The 21,973-nt window shown below is 43.5% G+C and overlaps 2 protein-coding genes across 3 annotated transcripts in view; both read right to left on the reverse strand.

Annotated features, from left to right (window-relative positions):
- The window catches only part of ZNRF3 (zinc and ring finger 3), a 224,061-nt gene that overhangs the window by 38,048 nt on the left and 164,040 nt on the right, over positions 1–21,973 (reverse strand). The window lies entirely within an intron of this gene.
- Positions 356–11,846, reverse strand: RSRC2 (arginine and serine rich coiled-coil 2). Of its 2 annotated transcripts, none has more exons than XM_082203816.1 (10): positions 11,694–11,846; positions 8,508–8,655; positions 7,419–7,462; positions 4,913–5,103; positions 4,283–4,426; positions 4,016–4,138; positions 3,479–3,558; positions 2,907–3,139; positions 2,123–2,212; positions 356–979 (listed from the first exon to the last, which is right to left on the reverse strand). In XM_082203816.1, exons 1-10 carry the CDS (start codon positions 11,697–11,699, stop codon positions 797–799), a joined length of 1,242 nt encoding a protein of 413 aa, XP_082059942.1. In that variant the 5' UTR covers positions 11,700–11,846; the 3' UTR covers positions 356–796. The 2 variants fall into 2 exon arrangements, with proteins under 2 accessions (XP_082059942.1, XP_082059943.1); XM_082203817.1 differs by lacking the exon at positions 11,694–11,846 and adding an exon at positions 6,624–6,701 and having other exon boundaries at positions 4,913–5,125; positions 8,508–8,602.

The following is a 21,973-nucleotide window of genomic DNA, read 5'->3' on the forward strand; positions in this document are numbered from 1 at the left end:
AATGTTGAGCTGGTGGTGATAGTTTTACGTTGCCAAAAGCTTTTATCAAAACCTACTGCTAGAATAAGCAGGCACGGGACATGGTAACATTCATCTTGTTAGATATGGTATGGTTTACTTCCACTTGTTTGGGCAGGTTGGAATAAGACTAGAGTGAGTCCAGTGAGAACTCTGCCTAGAGGAGAGTATCTCCTGAGCAAGGGCTTGCAGTAGCATAATGCAGGAACTCATGGAAACTCAATTTTGCTCTGCTCTAGTTATGTTGAAGTAAGCTTCTTTCTAGAAATAAAGTTATAATGAATTATACAAAATTAACCTCTGAGCAATTCATCCACTAAACTTAAAAACAGTACTATTTGAGAAAAAACATTTTTATTAACCAGGTTTTTGCACTGCATTATGCACCCACTGGCCCAGTCTGCTAGAGTAACACCTACACAATGTGTTTTATGTTTGAAGAGTTGAAAATAACTGTACAAGGTTAAAGTACAAAAGTACACAAGACAGTGGACAAAAAATATCCATGTATGAGTTTATCCTCACCTGTTCTGTTTTGAAACACAGAACTAAAAATGTCCTCCTACAGCTCTGTCAAGTATAATGGAAGTGAGTATAACCTGATTACAACATGGAACACCAGTTATCACTGATCTGATATTTACAAAAATTGTAATGTCAATAAATTAAAGTCAATGCAACACCCCATGCAAGCTAGAATGCTAGCCTTTGGTGAACAAGGACCCAAAATCTGAACAATAATCTTTGACAAAGTCCCAGGCTTTAAGATCACGTTCTTTCAAACAGCATCCATTCCTCGCATCGAAGATGTGAATCCCAATCCCATCCCTCTTTGGGTGTGTGTCTGTGACCTTGCCATTTCATATTGTGCATCTAGATTTCTGAATACTTCTTCCTGCTGTTTCAAAGTCTTGTAACTTTCTTCATCCACCGAACTACTACCAGCAGCTTCCTCTTCACTCTAGAATTGAAATAATATATTATTATTAAAATATGTTAACAGATATGTCCTCTAAACTAGTCATCTATTATTCTGGCAATTCATTCATTAAAGCATCTTTTCTGCAGCTGTAATTTCCAGAGCAAGTAAATGCAGAGTGCAAATGCCTGGGTAAATATGTTATCAGTTTCAAGGATATATAGCACACGTAACCTTCATTAATTCATTTTGGTGTAGGTTTATAGAAACATTTTGCAAAAGAATTTGCCAAGAATTTAACGTTTAAAAATTTAATCTCCCCTGGGTCAACCCAACACATTTTTACTTTTCCTTGGAATATTACAGCTTATCTAGTACTTGTCATGGACTGGCTGGATGCAGAGGAATAGGGGGAGGCACCAGCTGGGGAACCCCCAAACTAAACCCCCAGTTTAGTGGTGGTGCGATGATGGTCAGGAGAAGACTGGGAGGAGGTGGTGTCAGAAGCTGAAGTGGGAAGGGAATCTGTGGCAGAGAGAAGTGCAGAATCAGAAGCAGCAGACTCATCTGAGTCACTGTTGAAAAAGTATTGGGGGGGGGAATCTCCCCCTCCTGCTGCAACAAGCTCCCATTCCCCTCCCCCCCGGTCTCCCAGCACCAGGAGAGACATGAAGTGGGAGGAATGAAGGCCAGCACACTGCCACCATCTCAGATTGCTTGGGAAAGATCTGGGAGAGGAGGAGACTTAACCAGCTATGGGAAGCTGAGGACCCACAAATGTCTCATGCGGAAGACCTTCTGAAGAAGAGTTCCTGTGCTCAGTGGGTTTGGTACTCCTGAGCAGATACTGTTTCTTCTAATAAAGAGTTAACTCCACTTGTGTTCATGTAAGTGCATTACATTTAATAGCACATAATCTGTGTGATTTATTGCTGGCTAACTCTTAATTATTACTTAATTAAATTTCTATTTTGAAGTTAGGTTTTGTGGGCTCATATACCTTCCCTGATTATACTGGAGGCCTACTGAACTGGCAATGTATTAAACCACCTAGTTCTGGGCCAGAATCTGCGGTGAATGGTGTCTTGCTGTATATGCCGATTTGAACCGCTTCGAGAGAGTCGTTTAACCTGAGCTCTTACTTGAAAGTAATTTCGGTTACGAGTTTTTCTACATTTCACATACCTTAATACCCATTAGTTTTCTAAATTTGACATTTTGGTCCTTGTTTCCAAAGTTCAGTTTCTCCCAGATTTCTGCAGATTGTGATTTATCCTACAGAAACACAAAGTGATTTATTACATACATATATGACACATAGGTAAATTTGCAACTCATTTTGATTTATAGATCTGATGATACAATGGGGGAAACTGTTTAAATATACTAATAAGCAAGAGGTCCTAAAGTATTTCTCACACACTCTTGTTTTAACACGTTTCCTTTGGAACTGGAACTAGAAACAAACAATCTGGCTGCAAGCCTAAAACTTTCAATAATGTAAATAGGAATGTTGCGGGACTGCTGGTTTAGTGAAGATTAAGCACATATTTTTAATCCCAGCACCCTTAGGACAAGTGCCCCTTCTGAACTTCTCATAGAAAGTCTTTTTTGACAGCTATTCAACATGTCAACTAGACCACCTACTGGCTCTGTAGACCTTAAGACACTTGAGATTACGATGGCAGATGCTCGTTAGAATTCTGAACATACCAGACTTTTAAAAAATAAAACAATGGTTACAGTGCCAGGTATGACCATTAGATGGCTAAATGTTCTGTGTGCTACTAAGAAGCCCCTCTTGCTGACATGTGGCTTGTGCCCATTGTATCACAGAATCACAGAACTGGAAGGGACCCCCGTGGGTCATTTAGTCCAACTTCCTGCAATGCAGGAATATCACAAGTTATGTCCTTGTTGTCAACAACTCCCAAGGCACAAAGTGGAATAATTAGACAAAGAAAAATACCCCTTCTTTTTTGCCTTGCCACAGCATTTTCCGCTTCTTCTCCTGTTCAGCAAACTTCATGGGATTTACTGCTGCTGGATTATAATAGCTTGGAACAGCTATTCCTGTCTCTGCCAGGGCCTTTGCTTGCAGGGCTGCCATTTGAGCTGCCATAGCTATCTGAGGAGTGACTTGTGTTCCAGAGGCCAGAAGAGCTGCAACATTGATGACAGAAGTGCCGGTGGCAGCAGCCGCTAAAATGAACATTAACATGTTATACAAGAAGCAGCTTCCAGAATTTTTTTTAATCTCAGAAACATGGACTAAGTAAAAGTTTCATCTTAATGGGCATTAAGTACAAGCTAGCCAATTGAAAGACCTTAGACAGCTTTTGCTGGTTCTCTAAGCATTTGTCTGGTGATGCAACTATTTTTAGGGACTGTCAAAAAAAGAGAAAAGTTTGAATAGAGAAGTTTCTGTTGCTTTATTTTAAAACAAATGAGGTTTCTTCTTTTTATAGCTTTCCAATATGAAGCTATAAATATTTCCACTACTATTCATTATGTTCTAGCAGTTCATAAAAACAGAATTACCAGCAGCCATTTCTTGTTGCTTCTGTTTTTCAACCAGTTCTTTCTCTCTCTGTTCTTGCAGTTTTTTTGCTCTTTCCAATCTAGGAAATATGCAAAATAAATCAATTGATCAAAAGTTATTATTTCCCCCCACATTGATCTCTTTTCCCCTTTGTTTTTTATACTAACAATTGTTATGTTATTCCTGAAGGGCATTCATAGAACCCTCCAACTCAAAGAACATAAAGAAGTGGTTCTGTGTTGTATGTTTCTAGCTTTCACTATAGCAAAGGTACTTTTCAGTTGTGTATTGATAAAAGTGCAAATACATCAAGCAAAAATGTTGTGAGTACACTATGTTTTTGACTTCATCTAGGTATCAGTGCCTGAAATAGCTCTCCACATTTTAATATGTTAAAATTTGGTGCAGGGGTGTGTAGAGAATGACAATGGTCCCCCCTCAAAGCTTGCATGCTGTGCTTCTACTCTAAGTCAGTAAAAGGTAAACAGAGTAAGTTCTTGGCTTCTATAAACTTAAGGCCAAAAAAATCATAGTACCTTCTAGCTAATGCTTCCTGTGCATCCATTGCTGTGTTTCGTCCCCTAAAAGGAGGTGGACTTGGAGTTCGGCTGTGACTTCTACTGAATCTTCTGGGCTTTTCAGGTCTCTTCTTTCTTTCTCTGCAGGTAAAGGTATTTTATCATGTAATTATTTGACTGTTTGACCATAAATTAACTGTATCTACCTGCTCTTCAGAGTGCAACTTCCAAGTGCTAGCACCGACCCTATAATTTTTATCTCAAGGAAAAAAGAACTTAACATACCTGCTCCTGCTCCTAGTTCTGCTTCTGCTCCTGCTCCGATGCCTGTGTCTAGATCTTGATCTAGAACGTGATCTTACACGTCGCTTTTTATCTCGGCTTCGAGATCGTGACTTTTTTCTATCACGGCTTCTACTACGGTGACGCCTGCAAACACATTCCAAACTTCTGGTAACACTTTCTAGCTTTATTATTCACATTTAATAGCAACAAGATGCAAAGGAAACCTGCTCATTATCTTCCACTGAGAGGTCACAAAAAGCTGTCAGTTTTGGGCTCATCTACAAATAGTGCAACTTCACTTCAAATGAAGTCAGTGGCCTGAACACTACTAAGTATTTTCATTCTGGAAAACAAATTAGTGGCATAACCTAAAGGTTTGGCAAAAGGGTTACAGTAAACAAATCCTACATATGGGGAGGGAAAACAGCTGAAACACTGGCCACTTGATCCTCAAAATCAAAAAAAGTTACAAACAGTAACACCAACCCATACAAAAAACCGATCTGGCACATCTGTGATGTTGCACCAGGTATGCTGGAACAAAGGATGAAGGTGTAGCTGGGCACGTCTAACAGAACAAGAGCATAAAGAACACTGAAGCATTTCCAAAGTAGAAATTGTTAAGTATACCTTTCACGAGACCTAGATCTTGAATGACTTCGTCCCCTTGAGGATTTCCTCTCCTTGCGCTTATGCCGTTCCTCACCATTTTCTGAAGTGCCCAGGCTCTCTCTTCCTTTATCAGAAGAGTGTTCTTTGTCGTTATGGTCTTCAAATTTGTGCTTCTTCGAGGACTTCTCTTTGGACCCATGTCTTCTTGCCTGTTTTAAGAAGAAGTTGGTTCTTTCAGGAAAATAGTGCAACAAAGAGAGTTAGTATGGGCATCAGCAGATAAAGAATGATATGTTGTGATGCAACATTAGTAACCTTAGGAATGTGGCCCAGACAACTGTGATGGCTTTTAACACCATCAGCTACACAATGTTGCAGATGCTCGCTATCATTCCTCCTCCCATTTCCCATCCCACACTTTTCAAACATTTTTGTACCGTGTTGTTAAAGCAACTCACACCATTACCAGTTTCACAGCATTAGATAGAACAGCAGCCTCTCTAGTGTTTGATTACCTCATGCATAGTGACCACGTTTTTCCACCCCTATGCTCAAAAGCTGGATGGGATAAGCATACACAGGAGAACTGTCTAAATGTTTTACGTACAAGCTCATCAGCAATTAAGAAAGCTTGGAAGTACCTGCACTGGCCAACTTTCTAAGTATTATAAATAAGTATCTCCAGCCTAAAGTCTTACACTATAGAGGTCCAATAAGACCAACTGTCATGTTTTGAATTTGCAGCAGTCTGTGTGCTATTTTCTTTGAAGAAATCTCTTACCATATAAGGCCAGTTTACCCAAATTTCTTATTATCTCAGTAACTTTCTTTCTTTGTAAGTTAATTGTATATGGATAGATTTCTACTCTAAAGACCATGTGAGTCTTTATTATTTTTTAAATCCCCAAACTCACACCCAAAGGTAGAAGTAAAGGTAAATCCTAGGTGCTTCAACTACTACTTTGTTTCTTCCAGGTGCAACTAACCCCACTGAAAGACAATACTGCCCATCAACAACTGCCAAAGAGAGTTGGCTACGCAAAGAAATATCACCTTCCTACTCTATAGAGATTTTAATACTTGTTCATCTTAGACATAGTAGGTGGTGAGTTTTTGTTCCAAGTAGTTCGTAACATCAATTAGATCCATTTGGGCTACTTTTTCAGTCACTTGTACAACCACTGAAGAAAGATCATTAGAATTTTGTTGTAAAACAAATAGTGCAAAGAGTCCACTTATTATATACAGGAAATGGGCAAGCCAGCCCGCAAACATGGAATGAACCCTCCACAAGGTAGAGGCAATCTGTGAGCTTCCTGCGGTGAGCATGCCTCCACACAGGTGCAATGCCCATACCCTTCTGCCCTTCTTCCTTTCAATTGTCTCACTAGAACCATAAAAGTCAGCGCATTAATTCAACAGCTATTGAAATGTTACAGATTTTAAGACATCCACAGCAGTTTCAAATATCACCGCCAGTTACTCCCCATTGAATTTAGTTGTACGTAAAGAACTTGTACATAAAGAAACCAGCCTTTTAAAACAAACTTTTAACATGTAATCCTCCTTCTACACATAATTTTTTAAGTTTACTGAAAGATTTTCTTACTTTAACATAATGGAGCAGTCTTCTAAATATACACTTTGTATTTAAAACCACCATAATATCCCATAACCGATTTAAGTTGCTTTTTAAAGGGAAATATGAGTTTGAATGACTAATAGTTACCTTATCATGAAGTAGGCTTATAATTTTGCTATCTGAGTCTGGAGCGTCTTCAGTTCAGTCTCTTCGCGCATTAGCACGCTGAGTATGATTTATTATAGAAATGTTATCATGTGATCTAAACAATATAATCAATTTCACAAATACTCTAATTTCTTTTTAAAACAGAGCTTCCATTGGGTAAAGAGAAAAAGGTCCCTGGCCCCACATTAGAACTGGCCCCATCTCTCTCTAGCCTAACACTACCCCATCAGAAGTTGGCTAACCTTCTGGCTACTGCTAGGGCTCCTCCACTGATATTACTTCACCACTGGAGGCAACTGGCTTACCTAACAATGTTATCACTGCCACTGCCTCATCTCAGTGCCCTTGCCTTTGATTTACTTTTACAAACTCTACCAAATGCACTGGCACCATAGGAAAACTTAAAATATTAAGCGGATATTTAAGAACTAAGTGGATAAGATTGGGGGCAGGGAGAACACCTTTGCAAATTCTTGAGGAGAACTCTGGTCAATGGAAGCTCTGTGAGAATCAAATATACCAATCCTATTTTCTCCAAAGAAATGTTTATTGTGGCTGTTTCCACAGTTAATCTGTCAGTGAACTTTTGTCAACTGTTACCTTTTTGTCATAATGATGGCTTCAGTCATGCTTCTCTCTCCAAGCACATTTTTCTGAATTATCATTTTTTTGTACTTACCATTAAGATATTTATATACTAAGATTTACACATGCTATGATGTACTTTTAAATACATCTTGTACAATTACCTAAGCACTACAAAGTATTAATTACCTCTTTGCTTCTGCTCCGACTTCTGTACTTTTTCCCGTCATTATCTAATGAATAAAACATTTATTGTCAAGTAAAGGTGCTTGGAAAAGGATTTTCATTCTTTACAGACATGCCATTCCCAGTCATACCCAGTACTTAAAATATTTCAATGGTTTACATTTCTATTTCGCCAGAGTGGTGCATGCTCTAGTTATCTCCCACTTACTACTGCAATGCGCTCTATGTGGGGCTACCTTTGAAGGTGACTCGGAAACTGCAATTAATCCAGAATGCAGCAGCTACACTGGTGACTAGGAGTGGCCGCCAGGACCGCATAACATCGGTCCTGAGAGATCTGCATTGGCTCCCAGTATGTTTTTGAGCACAACTCAAAGTGTTGGTGCTGACCTTTAAAGCCCTAAACAGCCTCGGCCTCAGTATACCTGAAGGAGCATCTCCACCCCCATCGTTCAGTCGGAACAGTGAGATCCAGCACCGAGGGCCTTCTGGCGGTTCCCTCAATGCAAGAAGTGAGGTTACAGGGAACCAGACAGAGGGCCTTCTCAGTAGTGGCGCCCATCCTGTGGAACGGCCTCCCATCAGATGTCAAGGAAATAAGCAGCTATCCTATTTTTAAAAGACATCTGAAGGCAGCCCTGTTTAGGGAAGTTTTTAATATTTAATGCTGTATTGTTTTTAACACTCGATTGGGAGCCAACCAGAGTGGCTGGGGAAACTCAGCCAGATGGGCAGAGTATAAATAATAAATTATTATAATATAATTATTATTTGAAATATCATTTTCACATCTGTTACCTTTCTGCTCCTCACCTACTCCAACTCTCAACCCTTAACATGATGCTGAAGCTTAAAGTGTTGAGAAATTTCACATTTTTAAGAGGTTGAAACATAGAACTCAAAAGGACATGCACATAAATCTAAAAAGTTATTGTTTACTTGGAAGTTGCAATAATTTGAACTGAATTCAATTTTACCTCTAAGTAAACATGCTTAGGTTAGCAGCCTAACTACACACTACCACTAAATCACAAGTTTATGCACCAGCAAGTTTTTATAGGGAAAACTCTTAACAGCTAGAGGCTTCCATACCTGACTTTCGTTTTCTCTCTCTTGATCGTGAACGTGACCTTGAATAATGATGTTTTGAAGTTCTAGGAGAATTAGATGCATCTTTTTTCTTTTCTCTATCAGGAGATGATTTCTCTGGGGCTATTGCCTCTCGCTCTGTATCACTAGCCTATGATGAAATGAAATAGTTATTATTACATAGTTCACCACCACTCTATCGCAAAGTAACTTAACTGCCTGAAGCATTCTAGACCACTATTTTTTAATCATCACAAACATCCAGAAACTAGTTAATGTTGAATTGTCAAAGCTATATATTCCACTAGTAGGAAATCAAGTCCACAGCCACTAGATAGGGTGTTAAAATAATCAAATTCAAGCACTACAATGTTTTCTACTGCCGAAGAATGAGATGGATTTTCTGTATCCAATCCAAAAATGATGTTCCTCCTCAGTGACATCTATGTCAACAGATACTGATAAAGCAAATCCATAGTTCCTTCTTTGAATTGCTTCTTTTCTGTACCTCAGGTGATTTTAGATGTTTTGATTAGTAAATTTTCAAAGAGAATGGCACATCAGTCCTTGGCCTACTAAATTTCCCATCTGTTTATCGCCACCAGGCACAGCAACTGTGGTCTTTACTCCCAACAATAGAAGTCAATGCAGCACAGTTTGAGGCATATTTTAATGCATTACAGCAACTTATCTACAACATGCACTTTCCAAATAGAGTCTTATTATTAAGCACATTTAAATCCAATATATAATACTTTGTATTTTTATGCTGTGAACTGCCCTGAGATCTACTGATGAAGGGCAGCAGTGTTAGAAACTAGGATAGAAAAAAAGCTATTGCCACCCCCACCCCCCCAATGCAGCACCACCTTCTATTTTTATAATTGCAGAGAATTTCTTTCGTTCTTTTTGCAATTAGTGGTATTTAGAGGGTTGCAACCAGCCATAGCAAAACAGGTTGTATAGAGAGCACAGTGGGATTTAAGTTTGGGAATGTGTAACACACTATAACTGCAATGGTAATTTGAGGTGGGGGCAAACCTTCAAAGAAACCAATGATATTGAAATGGTGGAGCATCCCCCTACTTTTTAAAATGTTTGCATGAGTGCTCCTGTACCATTTACAGGGGAATGCTTTCCTCTACAGAAATAAAAACATTTAAAATAATCACATTACGTGGGCATGAATGGACAGAGTGAGACAATATCCCTTACCGGCAGCTCCACCTATCACAGAAGCTATGACTTTGCAAACTGAAAGAAAAAAGAAAAAAAATCCTTCCAGTAGCACCTTGAAGACCAACTAAGTTAGTTCTTGGTATGAGCTTTCGTGTGCATGCACACTTCTTCAGATACACAGTGTATCTGAAGGATTTTTTTCATTTTGACTATGGCAGACCAACACGGCTACCTATCTGTAACTGAAAGAAAAAAGGTTCACCCAGTGAGAGCCACTGTGGTGCAGTGGTTAGTGTGCCCATTGGAAGAGTGCACTGTTGGAAGCTAGACCCTATAAATGCTTACTCAGAAGCAAGTCCCAGTGTATGTTCTGATGGGACATGCTGTGACGTAATCCTATATACAGTGGTACCTCAGGTTACATACGCTTCAGGTTACAGACTCTGCTAACCCAGAAATATTACCTTGGATTAAGAACTTAGCTTCAGGATGAGAACGGAAATTGTGCTCCGGCGGCGCGGCGGCAGCAGGAGGCCCCATTAGCTAAAGCGGTGCTTCAGGTTAAGAACAGTTTCAGGTTAAGAATGGACCTCCAGAATGAATTAAGTACTTAACCCGAGGTACCACTGTATGTGGTTACAATCCTTTTTGGAGATTCTAATGAAAGCTATGGACATAAACATGCACAAAGTTTTGTATACAATTTATCTTATTAAATTGGGAACAAATCATATTGGTGTGCCTGGTTCACAGGACCCTTGAAGTGCATCTATGGACCTCAGGTTAAGAACCCTTGCTGTGTATGATGCCATCCTTGTGTTTAAGCACTAGCCTGATAGGCATAGATGACACAAAGCCACATATTGGCAAGCACATGAAATTCCACGCAGGTCAGTGAGTGAGAGCACTCTGCTCCTCCTTTGCAGGAAACACAAGAAACAAGAATCTCACTCCAGGTCCAAGAGAGATCAGCAGCAGGGGTGGGGTGGGGACAACTTCTCCACCCTCCCCAACAAGTTAAGTCCTCCCCAACCCCCAGACTACTAACTTCTGGGGGGCTTCCTTACAAAGCTGGAGTGAGTTCCATTGAACTCAGTAATGTTATTAAGCATAAAAGGATCAAGTTGTTAGGGATCCAATAATAACAACAATTCTGTCAGTTCTGCTGAGGTTTAAGTTGCACAATTTTTCAAGTTACCACATAATGGCACATTTCCTTCTCCCACCCCAACTCACGTTAGGGTTCTCTCCAAAGCCCCATATATCATCACCCTCAAAATAATCCCTTTCCTCAGACTCTATATTTAACTTAGCATTGTTAATTTAACTAACTCTCCCCTGCTTTCCTTATTTACAAAGTGTTTAATAAAAACATTATATATAGGTGAGAATGAACCGTGAGAACCTCCATGCATTTACCTGGAAAGAAGACCAACTGAGCATAGTGGGCCTTTCTGTGCAAAAACACAGGGAACCGAGCCATCAAATAACAGCCACACTTATAAAAGGGCCTAATATCAAATATTGTACCACTCATACAGACTTTTTTTAGGGAGGGAAAGAGACGGTGCCACTACCTTGCGATCTAAAACAGTCAACAGGAGTGTGGAGATGAGAGGAAACCTCTTAGAAACATGTGAGAATATATCATTACTAATTCAATTTGTATACTACCCTTTACCACAGATCTCGGGGCGGTTCACAACATAGAAATGCAAGCTAAAAACGGAAAAGACATAAGAATGAGGGAAAACACTCGCAAACCAATAAGCGCCCCTCCCTCTCGCCATCAAAACCCCACACCCAAGGGACGTGGAAAGGGAGACGTTTCTGCTGGCTTCCCGTCCGCGGGGCCCGAAGGCGGAGGCAGCTCCCCCCCCCGCCCCTCCCGGCCCCGCGGCGAGCCGGCGCCATCTTGGCTGGCGAAGACGACGGCGCCTCCCGCCGCCCAGCTCGGCCTCCCCCTCGTCCGCTGGCGGCGGCCCCCGAGAAGGAGCGGCAGGGGCTCACCGCCATGTCGGGGGTCGGGAAAGGCGGCCCTGGCCGGCCCGGCGGCTCCGGCTCCTCCCTGCGGCTCCAACGCCCGCGACGCCTCGGCTGCTCGGCGGCGGAGAGCGGCCAGGGATGCCCCGCCCACTTCCCAGGGTTCCCGGATGTAACCCGGGCCCCGGGCGGGGAGGGAGGAAAGGAAGAGCGCCTGCGCGAGCGAGAGACGCAGAGGCATGAAAAGAGCAGAGGGGACCTCAAGCTTGTTCAGCGACGGAGATCCTTGGGGTTCCTACGCGTCATCAGGTTCTGACGCTTGTTACTTACTTGATAAAATCTTTCCAACTTATTTTTATGCACAGCGGATCATATTGCGATACACTCTCTCTATTTAGACTGGCAAATTAAAACAAGCAATAGAGTCCTTAATCATAAGTTCAACCCTAAAAAAAGCTCAACAACTTTGGGGTAATACCAAAAAAAAAGCTCAAGCTAAAAAAAGGCCCTCTTTAAAAAAAGTTTGGACACCACTGCAAGTTTAAACAAAACAAGAGCCAAGCAGATCTATCCTGTTTCCACTTGCGGTTTTAATTTAATCCCATGATCGACCAAGATCAATCCCACGATCTACTGGTCAATCGTGATGGACTAGTTGGACATGCCTGAAAATTTTAGACCACAGTGCTACCTACCCGCATCCCTGGAGATTGCCTAGGATAGGCCATTAAGGAGAACGAAGGGGAAATGATGAGCCATTAGGTATGCCAGAGAGGCCCCTCCTTCAGCACAGAGTTAGAAGGCAAAAGGAAGGAGTTTCAGAGAGTTTAGGCTTGGGTTTTTTCAGAAATGTTGCAGTCTGTAAAAATCATCAAGCTGGAGAGTGGGTCACAGCCACGTTTTGGAGCATGTTTGATTTCTGTTTGAACCCTATGCTGCGATTATGGGAAAAGCAAGAATCTTGTGGGGTGTCAATGCTGTAAACTCCATTGTAGTCTTATATGTGTGTGTAAATAAACCATATATCCTAAAGACAGCACAGTCTCTGCTGTGCCTCATTTCTGTTAGAAGGAATCCGGGTCCAGATTGGAGGTCACAAGCAAAAGACTTCAGCCTGTTACCGGAAAAATCCGAGGGCTCCCTTGGACAAAAACAAAGACACCAACCAGGATAACCTGGAGCAAAACAGCAGCCTGTAGGCTTGGCCTTTATTGAACTGTTGCAACAGGGTGTTCCCCTCACTTGCAAGAGAGAGGAAAGACCCAGAAAGATGGTGTGCAAGGCCTTATAAAAACTTTTGAAATTCCCATCCTCTAGGACAAGCCCACCCCCAGAAACATCATGCATACATTACAGAAAGGAGGGGTTGACATCATGCATACATTACAGAAGGAGTTGACATCATGCATACATTACAGAAAGGAGGGGTTGAGGGAGGAGTTGTGGTGGTAACCTGAGTGTCCTGTCACCTGGCTGGTTCTTCCTTTCCCCCTGCCCATGAGTCACTTCCAGGAGACAAAGGGAGTTTGCAGTTTCCTGCCCCCAGAGGGAAGATCTGATTATTGTCCTTTGTTTCAGTCCATGCTGAATCCACAATCCACATGCAAGTTCTTTGTGATCCTGATTGTCTTCTGTCTGGGATTATCAGGGTTGACATAGCAACTGGGCAGGGCTCCTGTGGATGTGCTGGGATGGTGAAGGGATTATGGCTGACCAGAACCAAGCCACCCCCCTTCGATAGTCCTTGTCACATGGAGTAAAATAAAATGGAACAGTGCAAATCCGATGCATGGTTGATTTTTCTATGAATTTATAACAGAAATGTGGCGTATGTAATGTGTGAGTGTGAGTGTGCGTGAAGTTTGTACAAACAGAATGATTGGGGTGGGGTGGGGGGTTCCTGCTACAAGCCAAGAGACAGAAGCAAAAACAGCAGCCAGCAGACCTGATCACTTTATTCTTAGAACTAGACTTCTGACTACAACAAAGACAAAACAGCAAGAAGCCTAGAATTGTAGTTACATCATTTTTTAAAGTCCTTTATTTCCCTATATTTCCTGGCATGCTCTGGTCCATGGGGTCACGAAGTCAGACACGGCTAAACGGCTAAACAACAACATATTTCCAATAAAACATGCATCATCAAAACATCATAGGTATGTCACAGAAAAGGTATGGTGTCAGGCAGAAATCTGAGATCTAGACATGTCCCTGTCAATCATGCATGGTTCAAGTACTCACTTCTCACAAGTTAATGAAAATATCTACATATCCTTTTGTCAGGAAGGCCTCCCTCAGCATCTTTATTTCTTCTTCCTTGGTCTCATTTCCTTCTGATAACACCTAGTCTGGCCCCTTTGTCATAGCTGCTAGCACCTGTTTGGGAAATTGGGAGGGGTATCCTGAGTAGGACTGCCATATTTCAAAAAGTGAAAATCTAGACAGAAATATTGTGCTGGTTTGTTTTGTTTTGTTTTGCAAAATTCCAAATAAATTGGACATTTTTTAGCTATTTTGAGGGAAATCAGGAAAACCAACACTGCCAACAACAATTGCCAGATTTCCCCGGACATTTAGCTGATTTTCACCCAGACATTGTTTTCAAAATATGACAACCCTAATCCTGAGTACCATATTTTTCGCTCTATAACACGCACCAGACCATAACACGCACATAGTTTTTAGAGGAGGAAAACAAGAAAAAAAATATTCTAAACGAAATAGTGGATATAGAGTGGTGTCTCGCAAGACGAAATTAATTCGTTCCGCGAGTTTTTTCGTCTTGTGGTTTTTTCGTCTTGCGAAGCACGGTGTCGGAAAAGTTTTGGAAAAGCTTCAAAAGTCACCAAAAACCTCAAAAAAGGCTACCAAACTGCGTTCTATGCGTTGCTCCTCGAAGTCAAGTCGCAACTGTATTAACGGTGTTAAGAAAAAGGAAACAAACTTGCAAGACGTTTTCATCTTGCGAAGCAAGCCCATAGGGAAATTTGTCTTGCGAAGCAGCTCAAAAACCGCAAAACCCTTTTGTCTAGCGAGTTTTTCGTCTTGCGAGGCATTCGTCTTGCGGGGCACCACTGTATGATTTTTGTGGTTCATGCTGTGGCCACAGACATGTGATCTGACAGTGAGTTTGGAGTAGCCCAGTGCAAAAATCCTGAGGATCCATGTGGATCCATGCTTTGTAACCACGGAGGAGGGAAGGAAGGGGAACCATGGATCCTCTGCTCACGACTGCAGCAGATCCCCCCCGCCACCCGCAGGCATTCGCTCCATAACACGCACAGACATTTCCCCTTACCTTCTAGGAGGAAAAAAGTGAGTGTTATGGTGCAAAAAATACGGTATGTGGTGGTACATCTTGAGGATTATGGCCTCCCTGCTCCTTCTGCCATGAGTCAGGTCCCCTCTCCTCCATCCCTGGATCACCACCTTTTGGAAACAAATAAAATCATTTTTCTGGCTAATTTTTGGTGAGTTCATATATTCCAGAAAGTGGGGTTTCCTTGCTTTATTATGGCACTGGGAACCCAGCATAGGTTGTCTAATGGAGAGAAATGTATAGAAATCACTGTGTGCATGTACTACTGTGAATGGGAGTCCTTTATTTTGTCATCAAAGGATATACAGCAGGGATAGTGGAGCATACGGATGGGGTACTCTTCCAAAAGGAAACTTAGACCTTGCGTAGGTGCCTGGAACCCCTGGAATCTCACACCACTCAGAAAATCGGTGGCTTGTGACAATATAAAGGAAAATGGGCTGACAGTGTTATTCCCAACCAATGTGTGATGCAGCCTGAGGGGATCGAGTATTAGCCCCACCAGCCAGGGGCATAGGAAGGGGGGCTGGGGCAGGCGAACCACCCCAGATGTCATCCGGGGGGGGGTTGACAAAATCTCCCCGGGGCAGATTGCTGCCGTGCCAAGCACCCCCTGGGGGGATTGACCCCCCCCAGGTGCACGTGTGCCACTCCGGGTGCCCGAGTGTCTAGCTCTGCTGCTGCCACCAGCTCTTCTTTACATACTACAGCTGCTCCCTTTCCCTTATGGGGTACAGTATTCCAGTGGCGTAGCGTGGGTTGTCAGCACCCGGGGCAAGGCAAGTAATTTGCGCCCCCTAACCCGTGGATTTTAGCACTTGAATGCGAGCGCGCCCCCCCCAAGATGTTGCGCCCGGCCCCCCCTGCACCCCCACGCTACGCCGCTGCTTCAGGCCCCCCAATAAAACATTTGAGGGGGCCAGTCCCCCAGTTGATGGGCATTGCCAATGTGATCAACTATGCAGGGCGGGGCTTACTTGCCCCCCCCCCCAATATCATACTGTATTCACGTTGGCACCCCTGATGAACTCAGCGGGGCTTACTTCTGCCCCGTAAGCCTTTGCACCTCCGCGTCTCCTTTCCTCTCTATATGTAAGAGGGTGAAGGTCAGGCTGGCAGCGCAAATAAGGGCCCCGCTGCTGAAGGCCTCGCCCGCCACGACCTCCTGGTCCACGGGCAGAGCAAGAAAGTGCCTTTTCCTTGGGGGGGGGAGTCTTAAATTTCAAACCATTATTATTATTATTACTACTACTATTATTATTATTATTTCTCTACCTCCACCGACGACTCGCCACGTGCGAGGAGGGAGGCAGCGGGCTCCCTTCACCTCCCCGTCCCCTCAAGGGAAAGGGAAAACGACGTGAGGAAAAGCGACGCGGGACAGCGAGCGAGCTCCTCCTCAGAGCCTTTTCCCGCCGCCCCCTCGCAAGACAACCCCGAAGCCGCGCGCGGAGGGAGGGAGGGGCGGGGCCCGGCAGAGTCTCGCTGCCCCACAACGCCTCTCGAGGCGGCATGAGGGGCGCCGCGTCAAGGGCGCCCGCGGGCGCAGCGACGGCTCCTGTCAGGGCACGAGGCGGGCCCGGCACCTCTCCCCCACCCACCCCGTCCGCCCACCCATATCCCGCTCAGGAGGGGCCGGTGGGCTGGTGAGCGCCTCACGCCAGCAGCACCAGAGAGGGAGAGAAGTCCGTCTCCCCCCGCCGCCGCCGCCTCTTCATCCCCAGCAGCAACTTCCCTGCCCGGCTCCCCGCCGCCGCCGCCTCCTTCTCTCCCTGCTTTGCAGTAGCAGCCGCCGCCGCTCCTCCTCTCCTCCTGGGGACGATGCTCTGGCTCCTCAGCGGCAGCTCCCGAGCCGTGTCCCCGCGGCGCCTCCGCTCCCCCGGGCTCCCCTTGGCTCCCCTTCGCCGCCTAGCTCCTGCTGCACCACCTGGGGGCAGCGCCCATGGCCGGGGCTTCCTCCTTCTCGAGACATGGGGCTCTGCTATAGCCTGCGCCCGAGGCTCTTCGGCGACTCCGGAGGCGGCGAGCGCCCCCCCAGATGTTGCGCCCGGTGCGGCCGGCACCCCTGGCACCCCCCACGCTACGCCACTGCAGTATTCCGGAGCCCGTATAGAGTCCTTAAGTGGGCTCTCTATCAGTAGGAGAAAACACAGGCCAACCAGAACACAGTGGTACCTTGGTTTAAGAACAGCTTAGTTTATGAACAACTTGGATTAAGAGCGCTGCAAACCTGGAAGTAGGTGTTATGGTTTGTGAACTTTGCCTTGGAAGCAGAACATGTTTCGCTTCCTGTTGAGTGTGTTCCATTGTGTAAATTTAGTCCCCTGCCACTATGGGAAAGCACGCCTTGGTTTAAGAACGCTTTGGTTTAAGAACGGACTTCCGGAATGGATTAAGTTCGTAAACCAAGGTACCACTCTATATTGAGAAGCAAAGCAACTAGTAAGCCTGATCTTTATTAAAGGAACTGTTGCAACAGGGTCCCCACTCACCACACACAGGAGGGAGAACCCCAAACAATGGGGCACAAGCCCTTATATAGACTTTTGAAATTGCCCACCCTGTAGCCCAAGACCCCCCCCCCCAAATCATACATACATCCTTTCTGCCAGAATACCCAATAATGATCACTGATTGCATTACCTCAGCAGCCTGGCCATTCTTCTGTGATGGTTAATACTTCAGTTCCTGAGTCCAGGTCACAGGCTCACCCTATTCATACACAAATACATCCTTAAGACAGGACTTGCAAGTAAAAAGACAATGGGAAGGCTTTCTCCATTTGCCTCCCTTACTTGCAGAGGAATATTTGAGGTCATGGGGAGAGTTGAAATGGTTTCAGGATTGCTCTCCCATACCATGTCAGGCACATGGTTCATATATTTCGATATGTGTGCATTTATGAATAATTATTCTATATTTGAGACCTTGAAATGAAGGGGACAGGTTACCCCACCTAGGTCTATGTAGTCACCCCCCCCACCAGGCCTCAAGACTTCAAACTACCTTCTCATTTAGCTTTTCTCACAGATGCTGCTGCATAAGCAAAGCGTTCTTTTTATCAGTGCAAGAAAGCTTCAAAAGCTAATGAATGCCTCTGTCAATGCCAAGCAGAAGCAGGCCTGAGAACTGAGTCTTATCTTACCCAGTTGCAACCAATCTTGGACACACTGGCTTCTCAACCCCCTTTTTCCTGGGAAGGGCGCCAGGAGTCCCAAGACAGGAGTTTCTGTTCATGCTCAGGGAAACTCATGAGCCAGGGCTCCTGAGGAGGGGGGCAAGGGGCCTGAAGGGAATATATGCTGGGTGCAATGGCTGTAAAACTTGTGCTTGCTTGTGAGTTATCATGCTTGCTCCTTCTGTTACCCCGAAGGCAGAATAAATAGCTATTTCTCTGGATTAACCCTTCAGTGTCTGTTGACTCCTTCTTCCCTCCCCGGGCGCAATGCTCTTCCTACCTGTGAAAAAGGCCTAAAAAGGCTACAGAAATTATTATAACACCTGTATCGGGAACTTTCTAATGTTTGATATTTTACTATGTTTTATATATGCTGTAAGCCATCCAGAGCAGCTGGGGAAACCCAGCCAGATGGGCGGGATATAAATAATATATAAATAATAACATTATTATTATTAATACTATTATTATTACATCAGCGCGCCTTCTTCCCTACATCCCACATGCTATTCCAGATGTTCTCCTGTCCATCCCCCTGAAAAACCCCTAATTTACAGAGAGAGGGGGAAAACAATTACAGAAGGAATAGTTCAAGGTTTTGAGGGTTTTTTTTATTTTTAAATGACCTGGCATTTCACTTGGTATGGCTAAACTTCCAGTGCCCCAAGCAATATCATTTTTTAAAAAATGACAACACACTAAAACAAAACAAGGCACCAAAACACACACACAAAGAGAGAGAGAGAGAGAGAGAGAGAGAGAGAGAGAAGTGTGAGACATTGTTTGGTTTTTTTTTAATTAACAACAGCTTTTTTTCTGTGCAAACGCACAAACGTTTAAGAAACGTTTAAGGAAAGAATATTGCTTCCATGCAACGTCACACTTGATATTAAGCATATGACGACACCGCCTGCGCCTTTCGCTGCCTCTGCCCTCCTCCGGTTCTGGGTGTCACCCGCGAGCGCTGCTGGGGCTCCGGAGCAACTCTGAGCGGCTCCCCGTCACAGGACATCACGGGCAGGGGAGAGAGAAGCCGACTGGCTCCTCAGAGAGAGAACTTTTGCCTCTCTTTCCTCTCCCCCCATTTAAACTCCCCCCTCCAGTTAGCCACCTCCTTCCACGCACGCTCCTTGTCCCTCCAATGACTATGGGTAGATCACTGCCAATTTTTTATACTGAGTAGTAGATTGCAGCTTATTTGAAGTTGGACATGCCGAGTCTAAACCACTGAGCTTCAGAGGCTGGGGCAAAGGGCAGAAGAGGCACAAGTGAAGCCGTGATTCCAGTGCTGGCGTGGAGGCATTTATTGTATTTGAGTAAAAGCCATTACAGATCCAGTTACAAAAGCATCAAACCCAAAGACCCAAACTCTAGCTCCCACATTCATTTGCTCTTCAGATATCTGGGCGCTCCTTTTTTCAGCTTGTCATAGTCTGCATTCACCGCATAGAACTGAAAGAGGGCAGGACGGTGAAGCGTTATCTCCAGCTTGGACTACTACCATGCGCTCTACGTGGGGCTACCATTGAAGGTGACTCGGAAGTGGCAGGAAAGGATCTCTAATCATTCAACTTTAATGGGCTTAAAAGCAATTTGGCAAGAAGAACCACAAATCAATGGCAGAAACTCAAGGATCTATCCTGCTTATTAAGTCAGAGTTTAGAAGATTGAACTGGAGAGGAGAATGAAGCATCATAGAAGGAACCCAAGGGTCATCTAGTCCAACCCCAAATGCTGTGATCACACACACCAGGCCTTCCAAAGCTGAAGCTTATTATTCCTCCCACCAAATGGCCATTATTATTATTATTATTATTATTAGCCCATCTTCCGTAGATTTCAGGGATGGTAATGGGTGCATAATTTCTATCAATTCACCGTGGGTCACAGTGGACATGAAACAATAGCCAAATGGGCACTTTAGAGGCTAGTAAATGTATCATTCCATAAGCTTTCATGAATTACCAAGAATGATGCACGTGATTAAGTAGACCTTAGCACCCCAAAACTTATGCCATAATAAATTTGTTAGTCATAGAATCATAGAGTTGGAAGAGACCACAAGGGCCATCGAGTCCAACCCCCTGCCAAGTCTTTAAGGTCCTAGTGCTGGTCTTTTTAATGTTTTGTTTAAACTGTACTGTGGTCTACCATACTTTGCAGGGTTGTTGAGGATAAAAAGACTTTAAAACAGTTTGGCATATAAAGCCTTCAATAACTTGGGACCACTTCACCTGCAAGATTGCCCTACTCCACATGTGCCCACCTGACTGCTTTGATCACCAGAATTGGGACTACTGCAGGTACCACATACCTGTTCCATATTTGTAAGAACTCAGTCATTCAGTGTGGAAGCACCTGGACTTTGGAGCTTCCTGCCTATTTGTTAAGTTGTGGGTAAACATATCGGACGACACAGCGATTCTTCAAACAGCTTTTGTTTATTCACAGGTCAGAACAGAACTGAACTGAAGGGTTCAGCCAGCCTGATTATATAGAGCTCCAGTACAACGTTACTGTAGCAACTTTCTGTAACTATCCAATCACTGAACGTCACTTTCGATCCCTTATTTGCATATGCAGACCTGAGTGAAAACTATCTTTTTTTATTAGATATTTATTGAGCATTTTAAAATTACAAAGAAAAAATAAGGAAAAATACAAAAGAGAGAAAAAGAAAGAAAAGAATAGATAAAAATAACCATTAAACAATACAAATCAATACAAACCAAAATCAAAAACAAAAAAACAAAACACACAATGCAGCACAGTCAAGAAACAAAAATATACAACAAATTTAAAAACAAATCCAATATTCCCAAATCCTTAACTTTCATTAACTTATTTAATCGGCCTCCTCACACCTCCCTTTTTTGTATTCTAGTTGTTAATTATCTCAGCAAATCCTTTCCACCTTTCACAATATTCTGTCATTAAATTACCTTGATCTATTTTAACCTTATCTTACCATAAAAAACCTTAAAACTTAAATCTCATTTATACCAAATTCTTTTAACCATAACATATTCTTACATATTTATTTTTAACATTTCTGCTAAAGCCAATTAATTTCATTCCAACATTTTTCTGATACTCATTGATTTTGCGATACTTTTCTAAATAAATTTTTAAAACTTTCTTCCAATCTTCATCCATCGTCTCTTCTCCTGGTCTCGGGTTTTGTCAGTCCTTTCTATCCCATCCATCTAGTCCATCAACCTGGTGACCTTATATCCGAGGCTCTTAAGTCTTTTCCATGTCCCTTCCGCAGGTCTGCTTCATGTTTATACTTGTACTTTACTTTGTCTTCTACTCCTTTCACTCTGGGAGACTCCAACTTGACAATATTTTTGTCCCTTCTCGACAAGTCAGCCCCTTTTCCATAGTCAACACTGAAATCCATGTGGTATTTAAAAGCATGTTTCAAGGCCCCTCCAAAATTAGGGGCCCCCACAACTCCAAGCTCCCCCCGGCCTAAAGCCAGACTTGAAAAATAAAAACATCTCTGCATAGGGGGGTCCATCCAGCCCCCCATCTTCAAACCAAGCAGATCTCCATCTCTCCAAATCTGACTTTTTCCAGGTTCATTCATCAAATCCAATGACTCATGTTCCTGCTCGGCCACAGCTTCCTCCATCTCTGCCACCCGAGGTCCAGCAACAACCTCCTCCCTCATCTCATCTGTCAAAGCACATTCCTGGGTTAATTCCTGAGTGGGTTCTATATAGGTACCCACTGCCTGTCCAAAATTTCCTATCGCAACTGTCATTAAATCCATTTTCTCATGTAACTGTTCCAATAAAGCACTTG

The sequence above is a fragment of the Podarcis vaucheri genome (genome assembly GCF_965113315.1).
Source record: "Podarcis vaucheri genome assembly, chromosome: 16".
In the NCBI taxonomy this organism is placed as follows: Eukaryota; Metazoa; Chordata; class Lepidosauria; order Squamata; family Lacertidae; genus Podarcis; species Podarcis vaucheri.